We start from the raw sequence: 11,294 nt of genomic DNA on the forward strand, positions 1-11,294 counted from the left end.
CCTGAGGGAGTTGTTTCAAAAACAATATGAACTTGATGAGCTTGCAGTCAGAAAAATACAAACTGAACTGCTGTTTGGCATACAATTGCTAAGATTAACAGTTACGATACATTAGGTACCGATAATGTATGAAAAAAGTGCTTTCAAAGAATCCTTTGAGTTCGCTACCACAAAAAGATACGACTGGCATACGCATGGACATGATAGTATGGTAGGTTGATTGTGATCACGATCTCAAGCGTTTGTTTTAGAAGGAACGGCTTGCTGAAAACTACAAGAATTTCTAGGCTGAGAAGTGAGAAACTACCTATATTTAGCTTGTAAAAAGGTTTTCTCATTTAGGGAATGAACTAGGCCTACCTACCCCACAAATCCACAATCACATTGGTATCGATAAAAAATATGCACGTAGAAATAAATACGTGTAGAAAATATAGTTCAAGATACTCTATGCAAATAGGCTACAGTTCGCCAACGCTTATTTTTAATCTTGAAGCGTAAAATCAAATTCGACAATCCATAATAATATTTTATTGAGTGCACAATATTCCCCTCACCAACTGTGTTTCAGCGCGACTCTAACACCGAAGCAAACAATTTTGAAACAGAGGCCAGAGCCGGCAATAGCTTCACGTTTGTGGATCCCATTTCGAGAACAAGAAACGAAGAGACAGATTTTATGAATGTTTCCCCACACAAAAGTTCAATCATGTTGATGATGTCAACTTTTTGTAACTAACACTGCAAATATTTGTCGTCATCTTTGATTCTTTGCACATATCACTAAGACTCGTTTGTGCAAACAATAACTAGTTGGCAATAATCAGAGTTCAAATTTCGCACATGCACCTTTGTATATATTATTATAAAAATTGATATGAACCGCCCTTATTTCGACGAAGAATCACGGTCACGCATAGCGACATACTTGAAGGTCGACATCAATTAAATTTTTCTTTGTTGAATTCGAAACAGAAACGCAAGCTCTTCCTGCAACTTTTTAGCATGGTGTGTGACGACCAAAACCAACATCTACCAGATCAGGGTTGGTCACTCCACTCGGTTAACTTGTAAAGCGGTTTATGACAATGACTTTTAAACTTCTACATCTCGCTTGAGCTTCTTCGGGAAATCCTTCGCCTTGTCAGAACATCGCCTTTTTTTCTTTTTTGGCAACTTTTTCATGCCTTTAGTCGCGATCGTTGGTTCTAAAAGAAGTAAAATCACTTTGTCAAATTAGTTTACAAAATTCCAGGTGCTAATCTGTCGCAATGGTTGACATGATGCTATGCTTTAAAAACACATCTAAAACTAAGCCGAACTTTTTGCATTATTTGGTGGTGAGTAAAATGTCTTAATTCAAAATAAACAAATTAGTCCTTTTTACACTGATTTACCGCCTGCAGGTATTGAATCAATGTAAAAAGTAGCGATTATTATTTAGTGTGGGAAGTTCTTACCAGTCTTACTCGCAAACGCCCCTTCTCCTCCTTTTAGAACGTCCATTCCAGAGACCACTGCTTCAGAAACCTTCTGTGCTTCAGCATCAGAATCGCTGGTCGTTGAAAATACAACAGTTAATTGGTAACCGTACAAATTTCAAGGCAACTGAAAGTATTTATGCAACACACTTCAAGTACAGCTCTTCATTCAGCGGCACCTAGTGGATGGAATAATTCACAAGCAACACTTCAACAATCAGAAACTTCACTTTTGTCAATCTCGGTGACCGGCCCTGTGTCAGTTGTTGAAAGCCTCTGCTCGTATGCGAAACTGCGGGATTACGTTCTCAAAAAAGCTTTCTCTGTCCAAGGACAAAGATTCGCACAATCAATAGAATCTAAATCATGACATATATAAAAATACTTCTCATCAAAATTCTACTAATATACTTTTCTGAACTGCCAGATTGTTTTCTTTGCTTGATCTTCGGTGTCCGTTTGGTTTCACAACTTCCAGGGTCGTCTTTGACAATGTTTTTTGATGTGTGGAGCAATTTTACTCCATAGTCCATGGATTGTGTCTTCATGGATGAAGAACGTTGTGGAGCATTCTCCAGTTCAATCACACTGCATAAAATACAAAAATTGAGGTCTGTTATATACATTACCTACAACTTACTGACACGACTGATTGCTCTAAATTCTACACCGGAAAAGGATCTCATATGGAGCTTAAACAAGTTTCTCATGGGAGTCCAGAACCATTGATTGATTGGCGTTTATTTTGTTGCGAGTATAAATACACTATAGTGTTGTTTGCAAAGTATTGCATCATTGATGTCTGTGGACTTTGTTCGCCTTTTAAAAAAGATCTGTGCATTATTCTTTTTCAAAAAGAAATACTGTCTTAGAAGATCGTGGCCATATTTGTAATATTAATACCAGGAAAATGAGTTCTTCATAGTACATGATTAGGGAACTGTGTTCCGAAAGCTAGTGCAAACCGCTATTACCACAGCGAACTCGCAGCATCAGGCTAAAACAGGTCGTTAGTATCTACACTGTGAAGTAAGCAACGATTATGATGTTAAAAGCAAAACTCTATTACTTTCAACAGGTTTTACTTTGGTGCTGTTTAGCTTTTTTTGGTGGAGTTCTTATAAAGTCAGTTTTAGTTCCATAATGAAAAAAATCAAAACCAATGAGACTATCATTACTTTTGATTTATTTATTATTACATTGCAACAACATTACCTACATAGTATTGAAAAAAGACTTAATTACAAACATAAAAATTTCTAAGCCTAGTACTCCTTTGCACCTGGTAGGTATTTAAGAATAGGCGTAACCACGAGTTACAAGGTGTTCAGGAAGTTTCAAAAGAGGTTGAAGCAAAAAAGCACTTTTATGCTGTCAAACCACTTTACATTGCGATTTTACAACTTAACATTAATGGTAGCTGACACATACCTTTCCAAGTAGGCTGAAAGTTTTTTGGAAACATGATTTCGGAACTCTGGAGTGGTGTTTAGTATATTCCTCCCATTAGCATTGCTTTGATCACAAACTTCTTTTCGTAAACTTGGTAACTTACCTATATGACCATGAACAACTTGATGAGTTGAAATACTTACGTGTCAATGCGTTTATTTAAGGAAGTGAAGTGGCTATGTGTACGACGCCGTAGATATAGCCGTTCCATGCTTTTGTTTATATTTAGGGCACTTTTACAGCGCGTGCGTGCCATTGCTATGCTTGTGTGAAACCATGGTGAAGCAGTTTGATTGACAGTCTAGCCCAGTGATTCTCAACGGGGGCATTTCGATTTTGCAGGGGGGCGGTATGATTGCCTCGGCTTAAGGGGGGGGGGGGGGGGGGGGCGTTTTGATTATTAGGGGGCATTCTGGTTTAACCCATCTACCGCCCAGCGTAACCATTTCGTCAAAGAGCTCGTATCTTCGTGGTAGCATTTCCTACCTCATACCTGGTGGAAAAGGGATTCAGCTGTGTTGTTCTGCTACTTACCAAACAGTGAAACCCACTTGACATATCCATAAGAGGTGATCTTCGAATGTTTCTCACTGGCTTTACACCGGATGTGAAGAAACTGGCACTTTCTCACCAAGCCCAAGGTTCACACTGACTACCGGTAGGCCTATACTGTTTTCATGCTCGCAAATATATATTTGCTTTTCATCAAATATATTTATTAGTCTCTAAAACCCTTATAGCCTGTTTCATCCTAAATGGGGGATTATCAAAATATCCTTATTCTTATAGAAATATAATTCTATTTGAATAAGGACCTTCTGATAATCCCCTTTTAGAGTAAAACAGGGTGTAAGGGTTTTAGAGACTGGTAACTAGCCTATATTTGATGTAATTCGCTCGACTTGGCGTTTTGCTTGGCATTGAGCACTTTTTGTAGTAGTGTATTAATAGTATTTATTGTTTTATATTTGCTTTTCCTAATTAATCGTTTTTGTTGGGGGGAGGGGGGGGCGGAAACATTTTGCCAGTTTATGAAGGGGGCGTTGGGCCAAAAAAGGTTGAGAAACACTGGTCTAGCCAAAGCAGCCGCACTGCTGGGGTGATAGCTTGCAGTTAAGTCAGAGTTTTTTTGCTTGGTTGTGTGTTATTTATCCAACCAAAAAATAACTGAAGTAGTTTGACAGCTCAGTGGAAGCAGATGTTATTTTTGATTGATTGTGCAATTTTGCTAAACAAAAAAGTGTTATTTATCCACAAAAAGAATAGGCCTTTGAACTAAGGTAGTTTGGCAGATTTTTTTTGATTGAGTGTGAAAATTTTATGAAACTGAAAAAAAGCAAGCACAGCAGTATCAACCATCAAAATTTTAGGATATTTTTACGGCGGCAAAATCATTGCCGACGTAACATTACAGATTGTAAAATGGAGTTGGCAATTGACAAAATAACTGTTTTTTGGAAAATAATATTCACTGCTCAGTAAGCAAATAGAGCTGTTTCAAGTGATCATTGCAGTCGATCTCAAACATTAGCGGCCGCATAACCTTATAAGGTTGGCTAGGACGCTAGATAATAGTAGTGATAATACGGCGTTAATGCGTCGTTTGTGATCACATAAAAAAACAAGACTAACACAATAAACACAAGAGAAAATAATGTACAAATGTTTGAAAAGTCAAAACCAATACACCGACCACCACAAATATTCAATCCTCATCAACAGTAAGTTGTGATTATTTTTAAATACTGTAGTGTGACATTTTCGGCATGAAACTAGAAGAAGCCAATATTGAGGACGACAAAGTGAAGAAGCAAATGGTTTTGATCTTTTGAGGCAGTGGCCAACTTCTCCAGTTATTTTCAGGAGTTACAGTTTTCCTTTCTCACAACCGGGCATGCTTTTTTTCGCCTCAGTGAAAAAATTGCTGGCGGATGCAAGCCTTTTTTACATTGATTTAACGTCTGTGGTTTAACGTTGGTTGATTAGTTGGCTGGGTTTCTACAACCAACAGACGTTTGAAATTTGTGTCAAAAGTTGTTTCTGTCATTTTCTGTTAAAATCTTGTCTTGTGCCGATGTTTCACAATATGTAATGTTATGTTGGCAATAATTTTAAAAATATCCCATAATTTTGAAGGTTGATATTGCTGCGCCTGTCTTTTTTAATTCAACGAAATCTTTACAATAAAAAAAAGCTACTAAACTACATTATCTAGGCCTTTTCTATTTTTTGAATGAATAACTCATTTTGTTAAGCAAAATTACACAATCAAAAATAACATGTGCCTCCACTGAGTTGTCAAATTACCTCAGTTATTTTTCGGCTGGATAAATACCAGACAACCAATCAAAGAACTCTGACTTTACTATATGCTATCAACCCAGTGCATCTGCCTTGCCTGGACTGTCAATCAAACTGCTTCGCCAGTCTTCACTGCTGTGTATGGCATGACAGCTTCACCATGGTACAAATGCACAGTGATGGTGCGCAGCAAAAGTGCCGCAGAGATAAAAAAAGAGCATGGAACAGCTATATCTATGGCACCACAGACATAGCCACTTTCTACATTTAAAAATTTACAAGCTGAGCAGAAGCCTTGTTTTTGGAAATGACTAAATCTAAGGTGGTAGCTTACATAAACCAGTTTCATGAAAACTTTCAGCAGCACTTTTATATAGCCTATTGAGCATGTGCAGTTATGCTCGCAAATATTAATTTTCATAAATTGGAGATCAGTTGGCAAGAAAATGTCAGCTAAAAACGATGAACACAGTTTGCTTATTTTGCGAAGACACAGTGCAATGAACCCTTGTAAACATCCCATTCCCCAGATAAAATCCACCTAGACAAGCATTGTTCCAAAAAAATCATTGTAAATCACAATCACATTGGCTAGCCATCACATTACTGATTGAAGATAACCTACCTTTATTAGTGAAAGATTCAGGGTTTTTGGGTGTCATACATTGAATGAGTTCTGGTGCAATAGCTTCTTTTAATTTATTGTTGCTTTCCTCATCTGAATCACTTGAATCTGTCATTGGAATAAAAACTTATATTCTTGACATACACTTTCAAATTGAACTCACATAAACACAAAACCTCAGCACTCCAGTCGGGTAAGCCTTTACCCTGGTAAGGTTTTTGAGCTTCCTTCCTAAATGCAGTAGATACAAAGCTTACAAACAACCTGTTTTGCTAGAGGCTGATCGCCTGATGCTGCAGCCTGCAATTGCTGCGTCCTACGATTTTTGAACTACTCCAAGGTTGCCAGATGTTTATAAAATTACCAACTTAATTGCCACCAAAAAAGTATCTCAAGAGAGAGAAAACTTTTATTTCGTCTGTCACGAGAATAGCATGATGCAATTATAAACAATGCGAATAAAACAGCAATCTAGATAGCACAACAAACAAGAAGCAGCAAAAGACTATATCAGTCATCTGCACCCTTGCTCTTAATGTGACAAATGTCAAGCATCGGCAAACTACGTTTCAGTTATTTTTCCTTTTTGTTATTTTTCCAGTTTCACTTTGTTACTAGCCTTTAAAACTAGTCAAATTGTCACAAGCCCAAAAGTAGACCAAATCGTGAAAAATTTGTGCAAAATACAGCCAAAATTGATAAAATTTTGGGGATAATGGAACGAAGCCAAACGAAAAAAAACACACGGGTAAAATTTTTCCGCGACTCCAAAATGAAACTAACCCAATTTCGCGGGAAAATTTCAAAACTGGCAACTTATGTGTTGCAAAAGAGCCACATTTTAAACAGATTGTGGTGCTTTAGTAGCACAATGCACCTTATAACGTCCGCGTTTGGTCGCTTCTACCTTTTTCTAGACCTCTGCTATGTTTGCCACATATTGTTTTTGATGATATTGATATACTACTGATATATAGCCTACTACATAATTTTTCATTCAGGCACGTTTTAAACCTTTCAAGGTTTTGCCATCTTTTCCCGTTCGTTAACGTGCTGGTAGGTTTATATCGATTTTTGTAGTTAGTATCTTTTTCGTCCTGGACGCGTTAATGACGAAAAACAAAATGATTGATTGATTGATTGATGGTCAGAAATAAAAACAAACTGAACTGAACTTTCCCTTCGTAGAGTTGTTTCAGTGTTGCCAGATGCCACGCAAATAATTCAGAAAACAGAAATCTTCTAATTTTATAATTTCATTAATTCATCAGCTGATTGCTATTTTAACACACTTTTCGCTATATGAACAGGTTATTGGATTAAGTCTCCTTGATGATATAGCCGAGACAAAGCAGCGAAGCGCAGATTTGAAATTGCTCAAGTAGGCTACTTAGCACCGAATCGGCTTCTGATATTGTTCTTGGTTCCAAGTTGCTGCATTAAGTAGGCTAAGTTCTTCTGAACTAATATGCTCAAAAAGGTAATGTAAAGCTATTGGTTTGACTGCGTCATGGTGACTCTGTCAAATGATGCTGTAACAGAATGTAAAATCTTTACTAAAAAAAAATTAGGGTGGGAGGCCAATTGCTCCCTTTGCCTCACTGACTAGTGACTACGTCCTTGCCTGTAGAGTGTAGACTATCCAGCTACGTTCTCGTGTACGTTGCGTTGCAGGTTTGTCACATTTAGAGGTAGACATCCGCTACAATAAAAGTAGCGCGCTAGCCGCTACCGCTACTTGAGTAGCGAGCGCTAATGTAGCTAAAGTAGCGAGCGCTAATGCTTCTTCTTCCGCTAATATTGTCTAAACTTAAACTGACACATGAAGCACTTTGTAAAGTCAAAATAACCTTGAAAACGAATGACATCGTTCGTTTACACTACTGTATCGTTTCAACAATCGTTATTGAAAATGCGTTCCATAGGTAAAACTTACGGTATCGTTACGGTACGCATCTTTTAAAAATACGACAATTCAACATGCGAGTCGCTGAGTCCTACCCACTTTGACTTATTTGACTTCAGCAGGGCTTTTCCAGTGGAGAAAAAAACTCTCCATGCAGCTCTGTAAAAAATGGGGTGTTGTATTTAATAAAAATGCGTTATGCACTAGAAAAGATTAAGGACTTACGTCGGTCTAAAAAAAAGCCTCCACAATTGACTTTTCTTTTCTTACCAAAGTTTCATGCAATGGCACCAGCTGGCACTGGCACCACCGTGTGAGCACGGCCTCGGCCACCTCTCGAAATTCACTAGTGGGCTCCTATATTAAATATGAGCAATCACTAAATTTTAGTGATTGCTCTTAAAAATAGGACCAGAAAGCGTTTAGGACGACAAACTTTTTCAATGCGTGGAAAAAATTTACATTCATTATTTTAGCGAAGAGTAGGCTAAGCTAAGCAACTTTTAAGATTTTATAGAAAAAAATAGTTAATAGGTTATGCTGATAATGCAGAAGGGGATCAAGAAAAAATTTGGAAAAGGACCAAAGTTTTGTCAAAGTAAAATTTATAACATAAATGAATAATGCAGTACGACAAAACTTAATGTCCAAGAAAAAAACTTGATGTCCAAATAAATGAAACGGAAAGGGGGTGTGGAAGGCTTGCCCCGAGACAATTTTGACAATATCATCTCGTTTTAGTCACATTTTAGGCATTTTAGGGTCTCCTACAAGTAAGCAGTTGTGAACTTAGCAAATGACAACTGAGCCAGCAACATTTGAACAAGTGGCTGAAGTTGATAAATGATGAAACTGAGTACGGCAGCCTAAGTAGGCTAACAGCTAAGCAAGCCATAATTTGGCATGGCACAAAGCAAATTCATTTGGCAAGCGATGATCAAGCAAATCCAAAGTGAGCACTTAAATCTCGTTTGCTGACTTAGCAGTACCGGTAGTTGAAATGTAGCCTAGTACGGTACTTGCTGAGTTTTCGCATGCTGACGATCAATTTATTTAGGGGCAATATTTTTTTTTATCAAGATGCACACTTTGTAGCCTATATAGCAAAATTCTTCAAGTTAAAATTGAATTGAGGTAGAAGTTTTGTTTAAAATTTAAGTTAGCTTACCATTTAAAAAACAAATTATTCACAGCCACAGATGGATTTCAATAATTTATTTCTTGAAAGTTTGTATAGCCTAATGTGTGTGTTGTAGCTTTTCAGCAGGTTATAGTAGCCTACTTCGAAAACTTTATCTGATGTGCAGGGCTGTGGAGTTGGAATTGGAGTCGTGGAGTCGGAGTCAGTGGGATTTTGGCGCGTCCGAAGTCGGAGTCGTTAAAAAGAACGGGTGACTTCGGTTTGATATAAAACGATAAACAATAAAAAATTTTTTGGCAATAGCCTAGCAGTGCCGGTCTTAGGGTATTTCGGGCCCTGTACGGAATATGCTTTGCGGGCTCCAATGACAATAATCCAACTCAGTAGCGTAGCTAGGTACTTTGAAAGGGGAGGGGCTGTGGGGGCGTCATGATCGACGAAGGCGACAACCAGCGGCGGGGGGATCTGGGGGGTCTCCCCGAGAAAATTTAAAAAAATTACTTTAAATTTGGGGCATTCTGAGAGCATGTTCAACAAAAATTTAGGTATGAATATTACTGTAAAATGGTGCTGTCCGGTGGCATAGCAAAAGGAAAAGATCATACTTTCTTTGGCATTTTTCGGAAATAAAGTTATGTCTCTATGTTGAGTCTGGATGCAATCTATTTCGTCCCGTGAAAAATTCGTACCCTGAAATCGTGTAGCAAAATTAAATTTCGACCTATTTTGTCCCCTGAAAAGATCGAGAAATTTTGAAATGTTTGCGGCAATTCCGATCAGCGACTTCGGCTATGTCGTTTTTTTTCTTGAGCTTTTCAGGGTACGAAATGTTCAGGTGACGAAATAGGTTAAATTCGTTGAGTCTCTTTGTTGAATTCACTTGTTGAATTTTTCCATTGAAAATGACAAAATTACTGCATTTTCTGAGTAAATTGAGCCTAGCCTACACTTTTTCAAAATATTGCCTTATATTCTCTGTATTGCGCTCTTAACCTTTACCAAAAAATAGAAGCGTTGGTTCTTGTCAGTTTTTTAAAAGTCGCCGTTTCAATTTTGATCTCATATTTAATGAAATTAATCAAAAAAAAATGAAAAAAGACAAGTTTCAGAAAAATCGCAACTCTCTAAAATCTGGCAACACTGAAACCGGAGTCGGAGTCGTCTCCTTAAAACAGGGGAGTCGGAGTCATATAGTTTTCGCCCGATTTCACAGCACTGCTGAAGTGTCCCCACCTTCACAGATAACATTTTTACTTTATAACCTATCCTGATTTACATTGAAATTTATCAATTTTATTTTTATTAATTAACTAGGCTATTTGAGTGAGCAGTGTTTAGCCTACTTCGAAATATTGCATCACTTTGTTAGTTTTTTTAAACACAAAAAACTTTCACTGCCTTAATCCTCAACTATGCTTGCCCAATATCGCCGAGATGAACAAAATATGGTTGAGCAAGCGAAGCAATAATTAGCTAACTTATTGATTATCGAGCTTTTGTAATATTGTTTTATCTTTTAAACACTCAAAAAAACCTTAAACAGACTAAAACGAGCGGGCTCCCAATCAACCGTGGGCTCCCCCCTGCCGGGAGGTACGTAGAGAGGTTATAGCCTAACGGCCCCGGGTACCAACACACCAAAAAATTCATCCTTAAAATCGTCGCTGGTGTTGGTGTCCTTCTGTTGAAAAGGAGCGATCTTCCTGGCGTCAGCACTACCTGACTACTCACTATAGAACAGTGAGCATTGTGTTTCGCTAACCATACCGGTGTAGCCTCCACACTTTGTCGGTATCAACGTGGCTTGATCGTAGATGTCATATTGACTTCATATAGGTTAGTAGCCTAATCTCCAGCTTGATGTTTCCTGCAATAGTCGAATGATTTTTGTTTTGATTTTTTCTCGCATTGTTTCCACTAAAACTCTCTAAAAACAGATCATTTTTTTAAATTTCAAATTGGAACGTAGCGAAGAGCGGAATGCGACTGAAAGAAATGTAGCGCCTCTCCACCACCGCTACATTAAAAACAAAGTAGGGCCGCTACTGCAGCCGCAAGTTTAACAAAAATTTAGTGATGCTACCGCTACGAAAAAAGTAGCGACGCTACAAAAGTAGCGCGCTACTGCCCACCTCTGGTCAAGTCACACCATAGTTTACGATCATGATACGCTTGTTGAAAAAGTGATAAATGGCAATAGAGCTGCAAATTGCAGTCGACCTACAACATTTTCAAACACTGTAATCAAGGTTTTAAACTCACACTCTTGGACACTCTTGGTGGATCCCCTTTTGAAGACTACTGCCCTGCAATATCTACACAACATTGGCTGCTGTAAAGACGCAGTCGTAATAAAAAACTGTCTTGCCTACACGACAAGGTTTCAAT

At 38.0% G+C, this 11,294-nt stretch overlaps 1 protein-coding gene across 1 annotated transcript; it reads right to left on the reverse strand.

Annotated features, from left to right (window-relative positions):
* Nucleotides 1-201: 201 nt before the first annotated feature.
* On the reverse strand, nucleotides 202-6,167 carry LOC145769443 (protein CUSTOS-like). Its single transcript, XM_082581085.1, has 5 exons — nucleotides 5,860-6,167; nucleotides 2,913-3,036; nucleotides 1,893-2,069; nucleotides 1,461-1,555; nucleotides 202-1,208 (listed from the first exon to the last, which is right to left on the reverse strand). The coding sequence occupies exons 1-5, from the start codon at nucleotides 5,972-5,974 to the stop codon at nucleotides 1,096-1,098; spliced, it is 624 nt and encodes a 207-aa protein (XP_082437211.1). The 5' UTR covers nucleotides 5,975-6,167; the 3' UTR covers nucleotides 202-1,095.
* Nucleotides 6,168-11,294: the final 5,127 nt, after the last annotated feature.

This window comes from Aplidium turbinatum, chromosome 4 (assembly GCF_918807975.1).
Source record: "Aplidium turbinatum chromosome 4, kaAplTurb1.1, whole genome shotgun sequence".
Classification (NCBI taxonomy): domain Eukaryota; kingdom Metazoa; phylum Chordata; class Ascidiacea; order Aplousobranchia; family Polyclinidae; genus Aplidium; species Aplidium turbinatum.

What these genes read in the sequence shown, in the direction of transcription:
- LOC145769443 (XM_082581085.1), bottom strand. Translation starts at nt 5,974, where the DNA reads ATGACAGATTCAAGTGATTCAGATGAGGAAAGCAACAATAAATTAAAA. An exon ending in TGAATCTTTCACTAATAAAG is followed by an intron (nt 3,037 to 5,859) that starts GTAGGTTATCTT and finishes ATGGTCATATAG; the next exon opens with GTAAGTTACCAAGTTTACGA. An exon ending in CAATCTGGCAGTTCAGAAAA is followed by an intron (nt 1,556 to 1,892) that starts GTATATTAGTAG and finishes TTCAACGACCAG; the next exon opens with CGATTCTGATGCTGAAGCAC.